This window comes from Eutrigla gurnardus, assembly GCF_963514095.1.
Source record: "Eutrigla gurnardus genome assembly, chromosome: 9".
Taxonomy (NCBI): Eukaryota; Metazoa; Chordata; class Actinopteri; order Perciformes; family Triglidae; genus Eutrigla; species Eutrigla gurnardus.
Window position 1 is genome coordinate 10,628,831 of NC_139923.1, and position 17,080 is coordinate 10,645,910.

A 17,080-nucleotide genomic window follows, 5' to 3' on the forward strand; every position below is an offset into this window, starting at 1 on the left:
TATTCAAGTACAGTATCTCAAAATTCTACTAAAAAATATTTCTTAGATGCACTCAGTTACTTTCCATTAGTTTGAATTTTTGGTTGGCTGTAGTATTTGTACTGTAAATTAACTAGATAGATGAGGAAAAATGAATGTCTGTATATGAGATACATATCACATCTACAGTATAAATATAGGCTATGATAGGTTGTAAACTATACTTATTATTATTGTTATTATCATGTTTGTTATTATTATTATTATTATTACGTTTATTATTATTATTATTATTATTATGTTTGTTATTATTAGTATTATTATGTTATTATTATTATTATGTTTGTTATTATTATTATCATTATTATTATTATAAGAAAAAGACAACACTTGAACATGAAAAAACGTCATAGATGAGAAGTTTTTATCTGCTACTTTTAACACACACATACACACACACACACATACACACACACACACACACACACACTCACTGACCATGTGACGTGAATGCCCCCTGCTCCGGTTACAGAGGGAGGGAGGAGGGAGGCAGCAGTTCAATGTAAACCTTCTCACTGATGGAGAGAAGCGGCCAACAGGAGAGCACAGCAAGTCAGCAGCCGGCACTGCAGTATCCCCAAATGTGCAATTTCTTTCTCCGGCACGGATTAAAACTCTGGAGGACCTCGGCCTCTAATGGGGAGCAGCTGAAATAACTAGTGGACTCACTTCCATTAACTGCTTTTCTTTGCTGCCGGCCAGGTCACCGCGCTGCACACGCACTCATCCACTGACACCAGGCAGGAAAAAGGACATTTATCCAACTATTTAGAGTGCAAAAGTGACACTTTTCCCTCCTGTTCTGACTGAGAGACCGGATCACATGGACAAATGACCTTAAAGCTGTCTCTCCAAGAGAAAGAAGGAAGTTAAAGAGGACAGGGAAGGGTAAGGACTACAAGAATTCCATTTCAGCTCTAAAAAACGCTGTACTTTGTTGAGCTCAGCAACCAGCAGCACGATTATTATTACTATTATTTCTATAACTTCGATTATTACTTTCACCACTGCTAATATCATTACCAATACGCCACAGTGTGTTAGATATTTTAAACTGCTGTTTTCTGATCAAGCAGCAGGCAGAGGGGCGTAGAGACACCTGACAGACTGCTGGCATGGCTGCAAGAGTGTTAATTGGCCCGGACCATGATACTGTTTGCAGCCAGTGGGTTCCAAAACAAGAAGACAGCAGTTCTCAGGCAGAGGGTTAACTTGTCACAGACACTACCTCATCAAATGACTCAGTCCTGACTCGCATACGAGTCAGGGGCTGCAGGCCACAGCATGGGCAACTCCTCCAGGAAGGGAGAGGGACAAGAGGAAGAGGAGGGGGCAAAGGATGGCGACGAGGCAGAAATCACGGATAGGAAGAAGGAAGAGGCGGCGGTGGAGGTGGAGGAAGAGCTCCCACTGGGGGTGGAGGAGCTGTTTGAGAGTGGCGATCCCGTGCTGGACTTGAGCTCCCGTAAATTTAAGCGGTTACCTTCGCGGGTTAGTGGACTGATGCATCTGGAGAAGCTGTATGCTTGTTGCAACAGCCTGCGCACGCTGCCAGACAGCATCTCACAGCTGCAAGGTCTGCGGGTCCTTGCCCTCGACTTCAACAAGATAGAAGATGTTCCTGCAGCCGTCTGCCAGCTCACCAACCTCACTCGCCTCTATCTAGGCAGCAACCGGCTCATGAGCCTCCCGCCTGAGCTGAGAAACCTGCAAAGTCTGCGCTGCCTGTGGGTGGAGAGCAACTACTTCCAGAGTTTTCCACGGGAGCTCTACGACCTGCCCCACCTCAAGTCCCTTCAGATTGGAGACAACCGGCTGAAGACGCTGCCTCCTGACCTCTGCCGTATGGAGGCTTTGAGAGGATTATGGCTCTACGGGAACCGCTTTGATACCTTCCCCAAAGTCCTGCTGCGTATGGAGAGTTTGGAGATTTTAGATCTGGACCGCAACAAGATATCAGAGTTCCCCAGCCTGAAGCGCCTCCATGGCCTGCGCCTCTTCTCCTACGACCACAACCCAGTGGATTGGCCTCCGAGAGTGGGCGAGCAGGTGCTCGTGGTCGGGGAAGGTGCTGCAGAGTTCTTGGAGGAACGGGAGGCCAAGAACGAGAGACTACGAAAGGCCGCAGAGCAAGAGGCCGAAGAATTGGCTCTGGCGGGAGAGGAGCCGGTGATTCACGGCATCCTGAAGAACAGCAGCTTCAACTCAAAACAAGCTGCGGTGACTTCAGGGGGCGCAGACCTTAAAGAGGAAGTGGCGAGGGACGACGGGGATGTGATGCTGCCCGTCACCGAGTACGAAGGAGCTGAGCTTGACTACGATGAGGATGTGGTTGAATATGAGACGGAGGAGTTGATATGTGAGGGAGAGGGGTTTGAGTATGAGGGGGACGAGCTGGAGTACGACAGGGCTCAGATGGACTACGAGTACGAGGAGCTGGAGGACATGGGAAGACGAGATGATGGGGCATGAAGACCCTCTCATACACCCCGACTCAGATGATCTGCAGGCAGACGAGGGTGGATGACGGAGAAGAAGCTGACACAAATAACCTGCGCTGCTAATTTCCAATCTATCGTTAACTGTGAAAATGAATGAGCATTGAGGCATTACCAAACTGTTAACTGACAGCACCTGTGACATCTCAATCAGCTGCAAATGGCCAAATCAGAGCAGGACTCAGGTGGAGGGTGTGTGTGTTTGTGTGTGTATATGTGTATGTATATGTGTGTGTGTGTGTGTGTGTGTGTGGGGGGGGGGGGGGGGGGGGTTACATTAGGGTTCTTTTTTTTGTACACATGTCTTCCCTTATTAAATACTGAAGTTATGAAGTCACCGTCAATCATTTTGAGGAAAGTAAGTCTTAATTAGGAAGCCAGTGAATGCACCAGCTGTGGTTTACTTCTCTAGTATTTCCATGGTCGGGTCAGTGTCTGTTTTATGTGCCGGTGCACCTCAGCTTGAACTCACCGCTATTTTTAGAAACGAAGACACATGTAAATGTGTGTATTGGTTTTAGATTTACAAAATATTTATGACATGCTAAACACAACCCCCCCAATGCTTGTCAGTGTTGTGTAAGCAGTCCTGCACGTGTCGGTGCCAAGAAAAGCAGGAGACGAGCAGGATTAATAGAGGGATGAATAGCTGGGGTGCCTCACCATAAAAGTCCATAGGGAGCCTCCAAACATGAAACATTCACAAAAGTATCAAGCAGGAGGTCAGCGGGTCAGAGACTGAGGGCCATCGTGACCTTTGTATACTCAGTGTACCTTTTCTACCTTGGTCTTTAACATGAAGCAGGTCCGGCCCCTGTTCCCCCCTCATCTCTGCACTCATTATTTATGTGGGGCTCGTTTGTAACGCAATCCTCTTTCCCTGCAAGAATCTCTTTCTCACATCTCATTGAAGGAGTGAAATATTTATCCCCAACGCTGAAATATTTATGCTCATCCTCGTAGGGCAGCGTGTCTCGACTCTTGCGTCTGTGCTTAGGGTAACATTTGGAGAACAGGCTCAAACTGATGATTGCTTTTCCTCAAAATTGTAAATCCCCTTGTCATATATAAAACCATACTTTTTTCCTATATGTAAGGGTATTTGTATTATGTCAGGGGCTGTAGATGAATATTTATTTTATTAGGCCTATCAATTAACGTGTTGATTATTTCTTGATGATTTAATCGGTTGATCCATCATATATCAAAAATCGTTTTACTGTTTCCTGGAGTGCAAGCTGATATGTACACATTTAAACCTGAAAGAAATTCAGTTCACCTGACAAAAACAGGATTTTTTTAGGCTGGAACTGTTAAGGTTGATGGTTTTGTTTGGAGACTTAGACAAGTATGTACAAAAGAAGTGTATTTAGTTCAGTGGAGGCAGGAAGCTGGCTGGCTAAAATGAGAAGTCACTGGAGGCACGCAGGCCGAGCAGTGGAGAAACTCTGCACTGGTAACGTAGCAAGGCACACAGTTGGTCTGATGAACATGGACAGAACAACAAGTAGACACTGAAACCCACTAGAGATGAACACGCAATGCACCACCAAAGACAGGACGATCTGGCAGCAGGAAGGTGTGAAGACCAGGCTTTTATTGTGAAGGTAACGAGGTGAGTGGAGACAGGTGAGCCTTGTTACTGCAGCATGAGAAGCCAGCCACGCCTCCACACACACACACACACACACACACACACATGCCCTGCAGGAGGAACCAGTTCATTTTGTTATTTTTCCTTCAAATCTTTTTATTTATTTTCAGTATTGTCGCAACTAATAATTATTTTTCAAAAGCAATAATTTTGTCTAATATTTTCTTGAATGGATTCATTGTTTTGTCTGTAAAAAAAAAAAAACTGGAAAAGAAATCTCTTTGTGATTGGGCATGAGAAGAAAGTGTGCCTCAAGTTTCCCACCTCTGACCAAGGCTTGCGGCCTCTCATTTTTGCAGGAAGTTCCCTGAACACCTTAAGTTGGAAAACTGAAAAACAGTTGATCGTGTTTATCCTCATTGTGGCCACTTTTGCTAAATACCAGCAGCTATATGACTTTACCCAGTGTCATTACCATGATCTGACCTCTCTACTCTCTACCTCTCTGATTTTTCATTTATTTTATTATTATTAATATAATTTATTACATTTTTTGATGATTTATCCACATCCATGTTCACTTGTTGTCCCCTGTTGTCCTGTAATGTGTTTTGTGTTGCAATAAAAAAACAGATCTGAATAGAAAACCGCAGGAGGCAAATTAGTGCCGCAGGCCTGCTTGAGTTGTTTTGACTCATTTGAACCGTACGATGAACTATAAGGTTGCATAGTTCATGCTTTGTGTGACGCTAACGTTGGTTGCTGACCAATAATTAAAAAATAAAGCTGTAGACTGGAATCAGTTCATCCTTCAATCTAAGTGGATGTTTGTGCCAAATCTGAAGAAACTCTGAGATATTGACTTCACAAGAATGGGCCCGACATGAGGTCACAGTGACCTTGACCTTTGACCACTAAAACCGAATCAGAGAGGAAAACGATAAAGGATTATGTTGTTGAAATGAATCTAGAGGGGAACCTTAATGTCTGGACCAAATTTAATTGCAAGCCACCCAGTGCTTGTTGAGCTATTTCACTCTCAACCAAAGTATGATGCTTATAGCCCTAGATGCTTCAAACATGGTGTACATTTCTATTATTTCAACGTTCACCTCAGGAAGATGTGTAGGCAGCTAATTAAACATGATATTCTGTCTATACACTGCTGACACCAACACTTATTTGCAGGTTTTATGTTCCTCTTTGTTTGGACACACAATCCTGTGTTTATTTGACTTGCGCTGACAACGTAAAACCTCTGCATTTTCTGAAAGTCGGCCCACATTCGGAGTACAGTCGCATGGAGCGATACGACACAATGTGACGCTTTTGAAAAACCCGGTCCTCCTCCGCCGGTCCGCGCTCTGCCGCTCCTTCCACAGCGGTGGGTGGCAGAACAGTTTGACACATCGCAGACGTCGATGGAAATCGGTGCCACACTCTGAGCCCGAGTATAATTATTTTGCTCATTAGTTTACACTCCTCTCATTCTCTGCAGGTCAGTGACAGGCAGTAAAAGACAGTGCATCATCTCCTGGAATACCTCATGGCTTTCACATGACTCACACACAACTGTCTGACTGGCGGCTTTTCAGCTCAGACAAAGGGCTTCACAAAGAGATGAAATGATGTCTATTGTAAAACAACAGAGGTGTTTAATGATTTATCATAAGGACATTTTATATTGCAACTTAGTTCCAGTATTTATTACTGCAACAAAAAAAAATCACCCACATTTTATTTTTAGTCATGCAGGTACCAACTCAGGTATGTGAAGGTCTAGTCCCTAATATGAACCTGTGAAACAAAGGGTCATGTCAGTCAAAGGACACATAATGCATGATGGGACTTCATGAGTGCGGCTTGTTTGCGTACCTGTCCGTGTCTCGAAGACTGTAGCCACTGACACTGATGATTCGTGCATAAGTGTCAGGGAAATCATGGTTGTTTGAAGTATTGAGAAGATGCCCAGTGGGCTCCTAGAAGATACAACAACAGGCTAAAACAACTGATAATAGCTCCAAATACAGGGGTTGATATAATAAAAGAATACAAATATAAAATATCATTAGGAAACAATATTACAAACTGCATCGTTTTAACACAGTCAACCTGAACATCAGACAAGAAAGTGTGATTACAGATGCAAATACAGTCTAATAATACTGATTTATTTTACAGGAATGGCTATTAAAAAACTCACAGTGCAGCTTTTTTCCTAAATGTGTAATTTGGTGGAAGGTTTGTTCCCCTAGTGTAACCACTTTCTCTTCTTGGATCCACAGGCACATAGTTCTGGGAAACTAGAAGAAGCAGTGGAAATGCATCATTTACAAATGCCAACAGGTCATGAGAAGTAGATATAATAAATATCTAATTATTATGTTTTTGCCTCTCCTGTCATGTCGTTAAACTTCACATTCACATAAACGTGGCTCTTAAGCAATAAACCTCAAAATAAAGTGTTCCCACTTTACCTGTCGGTGAGAAATGATGCGGCACAAACATTCTTTGGTATTCTGTCTGCAGAGAAATATTCATGAAGACAGACGGTGAGAAATAGTATGTGACACACCTTAACATCCCCCGAGTGTTGTTATCTTTCAGTGTCCCACCTTGTACTCCATGGGGACTCTTTTCTGATGACTCATCAGCTGATGGAAGACACTGTCTCTGGGTTTGTTAATGATGTTCGGCAAAGACCCGAAATGATCAGGTCGGATGGGAGGCTGGTAGTCATGTTTAGTCTGAGACGTGAACCTGTCAGATATGAGGAGTCTGCAGGAAAAACACCAACAAACCCCTGTTTGAGTAAACTTTTGTAGCTAGAGACCAGCAGTTGTTCATCAGTTTAAAGTGATGGTTTGGAGTAAAACGCACCCAAGGTAATTTCCACCATGACATCCAGCCAAATAACCCCTCAGAAGCATTTTTAGCGATGGTCAGCATTGGTCAAGATAGGGCTATCAGCCGAATGGCTTAGTACTAGCGCGATGGTACATCTTGATTATCTGGTAAATTACCCCACTAATAATGCATGGAATGTTACCAAACTTCTGCAGTAGTACACATAGGGTCTGTACTCACAAAACGAGGCATTTGAAAGTTTGTAAGTACACCAGGAGTTTATTTAAAAAGAACACTTGCCTGATAGCTTCTATCCTCGGCTACTAACGCTAACTAACGCTACTGCAGCGTAATTGCTACTTCCGTGTTTACCCAGCCGATGCTGTGACGCGACTTTCACGCAAGATTATGAAAACATTTCGCTGAATTTTTTTAAATGCTTGTATTATCAGGTCAACACTTGTTAACCGGATAATACAAGCATTAATACAAATGTGTAGCATAGCAGCCGAGAATAGAAGATATCAGGCAAGTGTTCTTTTAAATAAACTCCTGGTTTACTTACAAACTTTCAAATGCCTCGTTTTGTGAGTACAGACCCTATGTGTACTACTGCAGAAGTTTGGTAACATTCCATGCATTATTAGTGGGGTAATTTACGAGATATACCCACTGTACCATAGCGCTAGTACTAAGCCATTCGGCTGATAGCGGCTATCTTGACCAATGCTGACCATCGCTAAAAATGCTTCCGAGCTGGTATTTGGCTGGATGTCATGGTGGAAATTACCTAGGGTGCATTTCACTCCGAACCATCACTTTAATCAGTTCAGTAAGCTGGGTAACAAAAAAAACCCTCTATTCAAATGTTCTTGTATGCATCATTTCATCCAAATTACAAACATAGGCACGCTTTCTTATCTCTAGCATATCTACCCATGCAGATAGCTTTTTTTCAACTCGTCAACATATGTACAGTAGTCAATGACGAGAGACAAAGACAAAGACACCTCCAACTCGTCAAGTACTGATGTTTGGTCAGTGTCCCTCGGTGTCTGACACCAACGCAGCACACTTCCAACTAACGCCAATGTCAACCCACCGTGTCATTATGACAGTCTGATTACATAAGAGCATAGATAGTCCACACTGGGCCAGAGAGAGGGGAGGAGGATGTGTCCAACAAACACACTGACTTATTTGTCAGTCAAATTAACGGGAACCATGCTCTTTATCTAAACCTAACAAAGTGACTTTGCATCTAAATTCCTGTTAAGAAGTTTGAGAGTGAGAATATGTTGCTGTGTATATGTAACAGGCTTTTTTCACAGCAGATGCTTTGACAAGCCCAGTTTGTGCTAATAACATCGACAATGATTCTGTTCTCTCTAAATGTCCCAGTAGGACACGACGACGGTGAGACACTGAGCCAGCATGAACCCTAATACCAGCACCCTTAAGCAGCTAAATGGAATTCAGCCATTAGAACTTGTATTAGTCACACCTGTGCTTTTCCTACCAAGACACACACACACACACACACACACACACACACACACACACACACACACACACACACACACACACACACACACACACAGGTGTTTTCACTTATATCTTGCTTATTTGCACAGAGCGTTTGGTAATTCACGTAGCTCCACCTGTTTGGACGTCTGATTAGAGGGTGATTGAAAACATCTGCAGGGCTTTTGAACTGGATTAACTGGTTTCATTTTCCCAGTCCTCGCCTGTGTTGACACTTACCCAAGCTGAGGGTTGTCAATGTGGTCCATGCTGGGCCTGTCATAGAGGGCTGGTCTCTGGTTTGACGTGAAGCCCGTCTCACTGGGATGTCCGAGGTAAGAAAGGAAGTCCGCCCTGTCTGAGACAGTCGTGCATATATATTGGCCATCAGAATCCTAATCTGAATCCTAATGGACATTTTTAACAGCAGATATTTAGACTTATCATGGTATGTGAGTGATGGTCTAGTGAGCCAGTTGCAATACAGGGCCTCCCTGATCTGTAGCTATTATATGTTATTGAACCAAACCTCTGAAAAAGGTCTATGAGAATGATAAAAGTGCTGTCTATGCTGAGGCTTTTCAACGATGTCCTCTAATGGGATGTAAAGGTTTCTCACCCTCGTCATGCACTCTCTCACCATAAGACGTGTTGCGGGTCAGTCGTCCCCTGCTGGCGGTTGCTCCAACCGTCGGTATGGCTTTCCTGCCCTGCCCAGCCATCTGTGACGGCTGTAATGGAAACCCTCACCGACACCAGTGACGGATGCCAACAGCTCCTCTGGGGCGCGGACACAGTGCTGTAACCACAAACAGAAGCTGCAAACAACCTGTAACTCCTTTGTTTTTTAGGTTTGACAGAATCCAACCGATCCAACCGGAGCTCTCTCAACTGAAATGAACGGTTCTGTAGCAAATAACGAAAATGCTGTTTAGTGAGGAGAAAAGTTCAGCAGCATTGCAGTTCAGCTACAGACACATCATGTATAAATTACCTGAAAAAAAGGAAAAAAGGAAAGCTTCACTTCTTCCTCTGATGTACCTGCAACTCCTTCTCTGTCTTGTGTTGGTTTAGAAGTTAAACAGATCTCGGTTGCTATGAGACAGCACAAGGGCACCTGTCCTATGAACGTTATTAAATCATATCTCAGTTACATTTAATGTTGCAGCAGGAATTTTGCAAGTCTCCCATTTTTATTGTTCAGTAGGGTTTTTTATTTTTTATTTCTTAAGTTGGCAGAAGCTGAACATTTCAACCATAAGTAACATGCTTAACTAATACATGATGATTTAATGCATTAATTAAATCATCATGAAATGACTTAAGGTTTGTGACTTTATATGATTAGTTCCACTCAATTCTACTCAATGTATGTGTATAATGCTGAATTAGCACGCATTGATTGATTATATTATGTGTGATCTAATCACTATAATAAGCAGTGTATAAACCTGTAATTGCTTCTAGCACACTATAATGTACTGTGATTATAAGCAATATTAAGGACATTTTTGATGTACAGTTTGTTGATTAAATCATTATATTATATTATATTATATTATATTATATTATATTATATTATATTATATTATATTATGATCTATTCATATTATATACCAGAATGCAGTTATGGATGCTTCAAAGGAGGAGCCAGTAAACACTGATAAATATTTCATATCTGCTTACAACTATTCTAATGTATGATAAGCATGTATTAAATGTCAATATAATGCTTAAAAAGGCTAAATATGCAGGGTTGACACGATGTACAGTATATTACAAACAGTACTGAAATACCTTAATATACAGTACTGTGTTTGTTTCTGTATGTAATTGTCAGGGTTCTCCATGTGTCCATTGGATGGCAGTGTGATGCCACAGTGGCTCTGACTTCGGCCTAGCCCAGAAAAGATAGTAAGGTTATGTAAAATATGATGGATGGCTTGAAATTTGCATGACACCTTGATAAAAATGTCCATCCGAGGCAGGGAGTTGTCATCCACCTCTGATAGCAGGAGAAAATCAGTCAGTACACCATCTATACATAGACATACGACTACATGAGCATCTCAATGAATCTGGAGGACATTCACCTCCTGGTGCATTTAGGACATCAAGATAAACCATGTCATTTCCCCACACATAGATAGGTGCTCTTTATACCAGAGAGACCACATGCTCTGCACATGCACAGTATGAACAGCCTTCCTTCAGTGAGATTTGCTTCACTGTTTAAAATTACAGTAATTACTGCGTTTTTTCCCCCACGAACCTGTTCACTGCTGTGGATCACCTAAATCTCACAATGCCTCATCCTCATCTCCATACATTCACATCCTATTCCTTCTTTTTCCATCTCATTCCCTTGGACTCACACTGCATATTCACCTCTGTCACATCACTCCTCGCTCCCTCCATCTGTCCAACGCTGGCAGTCGGAGGAGCCTATCTTTACCAAGCTGTTGCCGTTTCACAGACTCTCTTGCTTGACGTGCTGTCGTGCCATGCCTGGGACTGTTCATTATCTCCTCCAAAAAAGAACTACAGGGAAACGCCTGCATCATTGAAACTGACAGATTCATTTCCTGCTTCTTTTCTCTTAAGCACAATGTGCACATTATTGGCACTCCTAATTATAAACTCTCACTCTCATGCCGCGGGAATAGACCAGGCGCCTATTTTCATTGCTGTCACAGATTTACACCCGATTTTAGAACAACTTCAGCCAGAGAGTCAGAGGAGGAACTGATCAAACACCTGCTGTACTGAAATGAAAAACCGGCAGTACAGCAATCTGTGCTTGTTCCTCATCTGCATAATACAGACTCAGTTATAGGCCAGATTCTTGATCAAATTGACAATAACACTGGGGGGTGGGGGGATCAAATGCTGCACCTTCTGCAACAATTTACACTTGAGATAACACTTAGAATACAGACGGAGCTTAAAAGCCCCAAAAAAAGGTGGGTGCAGCCGTTCTAAAAATAGATGGAGGTGATGCAAGCCCGGGTCTCCCGTCGAGTTGATGCGCTTGGCTCGCCTGCAGCCGTCTGTTGTAGATCAGGGAGGGACGAAACCTCGGCCTCCTGTCTGCAGGTCTGTGTGTCCTGCCCAACTATGACGCTCTGCTGCACCGCGAGGAGAGTCTCAACAGTTTCTCTGTCAGTTCAATAACCTGTTTCCATGTCTGCCATAGAATAGCATGGAATTAATATTTAGGGAGACAGCTCAGGCACTAAGACCCTTCTTTGTGTGTCAGGTCTCAGAGGTGCTCTCTCTGCTTCACCGCCTCACTGTTCTGGGTCTTATCTTCTCCTTGCTTCCTTTTAGACTTCTGTACTTAATAGGCAAATCTGGCACAGATGATTTGGAGTAAATTGCATTGTCTTTTTTTTTTTTTTACCGTTTCTAGTTTCGGCCAGATTTTGGTGCGTGTAATGCAGGCATATTATAAAAAATGTTTACTTTTCATGACACGGAGAATACAGGATATTCGTGAACTTGATGAGCAGCAGATTAAGGAAAAAAGATTTAACTCCCATTTTGATGTTGCAAGGTATGCTTTGGAATGTCGTCGATGTCTGATGGATTGATGCTAAAACACAGCTGTTAACAGACTCTAGCTGTGTGATTTATTTACCTTCATGCCGGCTAATGTGTTGCTCAGAGCAAAAGATTTCCGCTATACATTTTTAATTGCACTCAAAGGCAAACACAACCTTTGCAAATTGCCACCTCTATCACCAAATGATGGAACATGTTAGATTGGAATAGTGTCATTTGAGTTTCTAATTATTTGTATTGCAATTTAATTACACTGTATGTGACAACAGTTGATGAAAAAAAAAATGATACACCATAAAGCCAGCAGATTGTGGACATGTATTTTGTTGTGAGGTTGTTTTCAACTTTGGGGCTCAAGCATTACGTGATTAAGAGAAAATGATTAATATTAGTAATATAATATTACAGCTAAGGTTATATTTTAGACAAAACTTAGTGTTCCCCCACATTGACCTATTCATATTCACATTGTTTTAGTCAACCAACAGCTCAAACCCAAAGATATTCAGTTTATTTAGAAAACAACAGTCTCATTTAAAAGCTGGAACCAATATATTTTGAATCTGATTGAATCTGTTTTCTATGTTCTCCATCTCAGTTTGGCTTGTTACGATGCTAAGACTGGCTAGCTGGCACTAAAGTACAGCCTAAGCTGCCATTGGATTTTGCAGGTATTTGGTCGACATAAGTATTGGACAAATCTGACAATTCCGCTTAGTGCAATAATCACATTTATTTGAAGTTATCCTCTATGAGGAACTTGATGGCCAACTTATCCAGTAGTAGTCAAGACAATTTACTCAAATTTAAAAAATGCCAACCCCAGAGTGGCACTTAAGAAAAATGTCAGGGGATAACCAAAGTCAGTAGGACTCATGCTCTTGGGACCATGAAAGTTGATGGAGATCCATCCAATCGTTATTTCAGCGTTGCACTTGTGTGTAATGTCTCCAATGGATGCAATGGAGTGTCCGCATACGTTCATACATTTAGTATATCTCCAGTGTCACACTTCAGTTAACCTTGAAAGAAGCCAAACACAGAAAGAAAAATCTCTGTACACAGGTGTTGTAAAAATTATTCTTTAATATGGAACAAAATCAGAGCTCAGCTCCATGGCTCCGTCCACCCAACACACTCTGTAACACTGATGGGTGGAGGAGAACGAGAAAATCAACCAGTAAGATCACAGTCCGCTCGGCCAAAAAACAGGAGAGGCTAAAAAAAAAACATGGAACGCAAAACCAAAGTGCTACTGGGTTTGACCTCGAGACGCCCTTCGCTCCCTTCCCTCCTGACCCAGGATGCGACCACAGGGACGGGCCTCTCTGCCGTCTCCCAGGGCTCTCCCACCTCCTCACCTACCTCACCCTAACCCCCGGAGGCCAGTGACTCCTCAAACCAGTCGGTGACCCACTGTGCTCGCAGGGCCCCGGTGAGGTCAGCGTGAAGGCGGGTTCTGGAGGGGCAGAGAGGTCAGTGTGGCGGTCTTTGTAGTGAGTGAGTTCTCAGAGGGACGTGAACACAGACAAGACGTCTTGGTTATTATCATGGCTCCAGTGGAAATGTCTGCGATTCACGCCCTCTGCTGTTTTACTCCCGGCCTACATGATAATCGAATCATCTTTAAAATGTTGCTCACTCGAGATTCAGATGGAATGTTTGAAGTTTTTGAGGAAATGAGACGAGATAGAAGGGAGGGGACGTCTGCGGAGGCCGCCCAGTAAGAACCCATCACTATCCTAACACAGGGACGTCAACAGAAGTACTACACAGATATGTACAGAGCAACCAAGCAACACGTCGAAATACCGAGTTATAAACCTGGTGTGGGAAAGGGAAGGTAATAATAGTCCACTACAAATACACATATCCCACTACTTGTTTTTGTGTAGTTGGTCCAATCTTTAAGGCTATTCGCTTTCACTCTTGCTACAAACGGGGAGGCCGTGAGGCCACCACAACAAAGATTCGAGTCACAGGTCTGTGCTTGACCTCTGATTGTGGCTGCTTTGTGTTTCTGTGTGCTGAGCCGGCAGCTGCCCTTTTCCTCGACACCGTGAAGAGAGGAAGAAACATGAAGGTAAGGATGAGGATACTCTGGTACACAGAGTTCTGTAGGAAAACCGAGGCCATGCGGAAGGTGACGGATGAGAGCTGCTAATGGACGAAGAATCCCATATAGATGAGGAAGCATGGATTACTGGGAAATTAGACTCTGGTGGTGTATGCATTACCAGCTGAATGGGAGAGTAAATGAGAAATTGAGCAAAGGGAAGTGGAAATCTATACTTGGTGGAGAATTAAGATGAAGCGTTGTAATGAAGAAGCATAGTGGACGAGAGAGAGAGAGAGAGAGAGAGAGAGAGAGAGAGAGGGCACCTGCCAGCTTCAGCCAACAGTCATTCTGTACCTTAACACTGTGTCACATGACAAACTACATCAGAGAGGGAGGAGGGAGGCACCGCACAGAGAGCACTAGTACTACCATGGACAGACGGACATCTAACACTCACACACAGCCTCACGCAGGCGCGCACGCACACATATAAACACACACGCACACATACACACACACACACGCCCACACACACACACACACACACACTACTGCACAGGGTCCCAGTCTGCGTTCCACTGCACTCTCCTGGCTGCCAGAACCTCGCTGTGTCTTCTCAAGAAAAAAAAAACAACAAACGAACTCATTAACAAACAAACCGACGAAAAGAAGAAACAACACACACTTTGGATCCCACTGGCAATAATAAAAAAATAAAGCAGAGACGAAACCTAGGATATAAAAAGAGCCAGTGGCACCGGGTTTTACACAAAGCATTTTCTCAATGACTGGCTTTTGAACAGCTCTACGCTTTTTCTTTTAGACTACCAAGTATATACTATTAACCTTACCAGGCAGCTAAAATCTATACAGTACTGTAATTTTTCATATATTTATAGATATTTATACACTATACAAAGTTGGCAAAAATACATAAATAAATACATTAAATCAGATTGTACACATCACAATTGTGTGTTTGAGTTAGAGCACTCTTTGTTGAAGAGGTGGGCCACGGCAAGTTGAGAAAGGAGGTGAAGAAACAGGAGTGTTACCCTCGACATCCCTTAACGCAAAAGAGCCACCGTCAGACTCTGTAAGTATTATTTCAGGGTATGGCGTTCGATTAATTAAGTGTATTGCTTATTACCTACCTGATTACAAATGTCCGCATTATGGCAGGAGTTAGGGGCTGCCCTAACCGAATCACACAGTCTATTTACAACCAGCCAGAAAAAGAAAAACACCAATTCTGAAGGATCTAGATTTAGAAGGGGGGATCTGAATATTTCCATTTTTTCCCAGTGCATTGAGAGTGTGTGTGTGTGTGTGTGTGTGTGTGTGTGTGTTGGGGGGGGGGCATGTCAGTGTGTTTTCTGATACCCCGTGGGACTTATAAAGGATGATATTACAAATGAAGGCAGGACTGTATCCACTGTCCTTCCTGCAGACAGCTGCTGGCAGTATCTGCTGGACCATATCATGTCTCTGGCAGAGACAGTCCTAAAAGTAATGTGAAACAGATACACTGTACACACACCCAGCCAGATGCATAAGGCTGTGGCGTATGGAAAATAGGAAAGTAGGTGGACAGACACCTGCAGTGAAAATAACTGGACTACAGCCCTGTGCATACTTTATATTTTGGGATGCAGCAGCGGGCTGAATATGTGTGTGTTGAGAAGGCATACGGCATTTGGAATGCTCAATCTTACCTCCCTGGTTTATTCTAAATGTTTAAAAACCCTTATTTCCATTATATGTCTGCAATATGATGGTTTATAGCAGTAATCCAGCTCCTGCTGAATTCTTACAAACATCTGACTACACAGCTCATGAACATGCTCAATCATGAGTCTAGCCCCGAAATAAGAGTCTGAATCATGAGCCCTTTACAGGGTTAGATGGATGAGGTACCTCCTTCCACTTGGAATCTACTTCCTCCTCCATACATGCCCATCCCCATGTATGACCTCCAGCAGAGCAATAATGATTCCAAATTCAATGAGGAAGGCATCATCAGTGTCAGTACAGGGCCAATCCCATCCAACACAATGGCATTACAGTAAATCCCCAAGCCCATAAGCAGACAGGGTGAGATGTGATGCCAAGCGACTGGGGCAGACCGACTCCACAGGGAGGCCAAGCAGGCTTCTCACGCAGCGGCAAATATTTTCTAATAAAAATACAAAGACGTTCTGTGGCGAAAATGGCTACAATTTGTGCCACATATCGCTCCAGTCTATTTCCTGAAAATGTGTAGGGGGGTAGAAAGTATATGGCAGTGTTGCTACAGCGGGCCTGGGATGTTTTGGGTATCACTTCTTCCCTTTGTTTCTCTTGCCCCGACCTCACAGCATCTCCAACAAAAATACAGCGGACATCAAAAGCCCTTATTCAAGAAGGGCAGGTATAATCAGCTTCAGCATCATCAACATCACTATTGTTATTCATCAACATCCTTGTTTTCTTCATCATTTCAAGTGACAAATGAAAACTCGGCGTACAACAAATGTTAATTTTCACCAACAATATTTACATAAAGTTTCCAAAAACAGAAGGATTTTTCTTACCACGTTTTTATAAAGAAATAACACCAAGCACACACACACATACACACACACTGACCAACAGTCAAATGTGAACAGAAAGAAAAAAGATATTATTACTCATTATTGTTTTTCATATTCATTTAGTTACCATTCAAATTCTGCTTACTTGAACCCTGATTGGGAGAAGTCACATTGGTTTTCACCAGATGCTTAAAACAATTGAAAGGGTGAGTTAGAGGAGGAGAGGTCTGTCTGTTCAGGGCGAGACTCTCACACGGACTGACTGGGCAAAGACAAAGGTGACCCCAACGGCTTCTGGGCTGACTCAGCCGTCATAATATGATTCAGCAGAATAAAACAACAACTGCCGTCCCTCCAGGATGAGATTAGTTCAGGCAAATCT

General features: G+C 43.0%; 2 protein-coding genes and 1 long non-coding RNA gene across 3 annotated transcripts; 1 reads left to right on the forward strand and 2 right to left on the reverse strand.

Moving 5' to 3' along the window:
• The first annotated feature begins 573 nt into the window (after positions 1 to 573).
• Positions 574 to 4,156, forward strand: lrrc10b (leucine rich repeat containing 10B). The gene is made up of 2 exons (XM_084016985.1): positions 574 to 927; positions 1,116 to 4,156. Exon 2 carries the CDS (start codon positions 1,324 to 1,326, stop codon positions 2,509 to 2,511), a length of 1,188 nt encoding a protein of 395 aa, XP_083873111.1. The 5' UTR covers positions 574 to 927; positions 1,116 to 1,323; the 3' UTR covers positions 2,512 to 4,156.
• A 1,647-nt stretch (positions 4,157 to 5,803) lies between these two features.
• saxo4 (stabilizer of axonemal microtubules 4) lies at positions 5,804 to 8,862 on the reverse strand. Its single transcript, XM_084017033.1, has 6 exons — positions 8,743 to 8,862; positions 6,747 to 6,909; positions 6,609 to 6,654; positions 6,335 to 6,434; positions 6,007 to 6,110; positions 5,804 to 5,928 (listed from the first exon to the last, which is right to left on the reverse strand). The coding sequence occupies exons 1-6, from the start codon at positions 8,769 to 8,771 to the stop codon at positions 5,918 to 5,920; spliced, it is 453 nt and encodes a 150-aa protein (XP_083873159.1). The 5' UTR covers positions 8,772 to 8,862; the 3' UTR covers positions 5,804 to 5,917.
• Positions 8,863 to 13,126: 4,264 nt separating this feature from the next.
• On the reverse strand, positions 13,127 to 17,056 carry LOC311019054. The gene is made up of 2 exons (XR_014597781.1): positions 14,633 to 17,056; positions 13,127 to 14,571 (listed from the first exon to the last, which is right to left on the reverse strand). It is a non-coding gene; the product is annotated as an uncharacterized lncRNA (long non-coding RNA).
• Between the last annotated feature and the right edge of the window lie 24 nt (positions 17,057 to 17,080).

What these genes read in the sequence shown, in the direction of transcription:
- lrrc10b (XM_084016985.1), top strand. Translation starts at nt 1,324, where the DNA reads ATGGGCAACTCCTCCAGGAAGGGAGAGGGACAAGAGGAAGAGGAGGGG.
- saxo4 (XM_084017033.1), bottom strand. Translation starts at nt 8,771, where the DNA reads ATGGACCACATTGACAACCCTCAGCTTGG. An exon ending in GCATCATTTCTCACCGACAG is followed by an intron (nt 6,435 to 6,608) that starts GTAAAGTGGGAA and finishes TGCTTCTTCTAG; the next exon opens with TTTCCCAGAACTATGTGCCT. An exon ending in TTTAGGAAAAAAGCTGCACT is followed by an intron (nt 6,111 to 6,334) that starts GTGAGTTTTTTA and finishes TGTATCTTCTAG; the next exon opens with GAGCCCACTGGGCATCTTCT.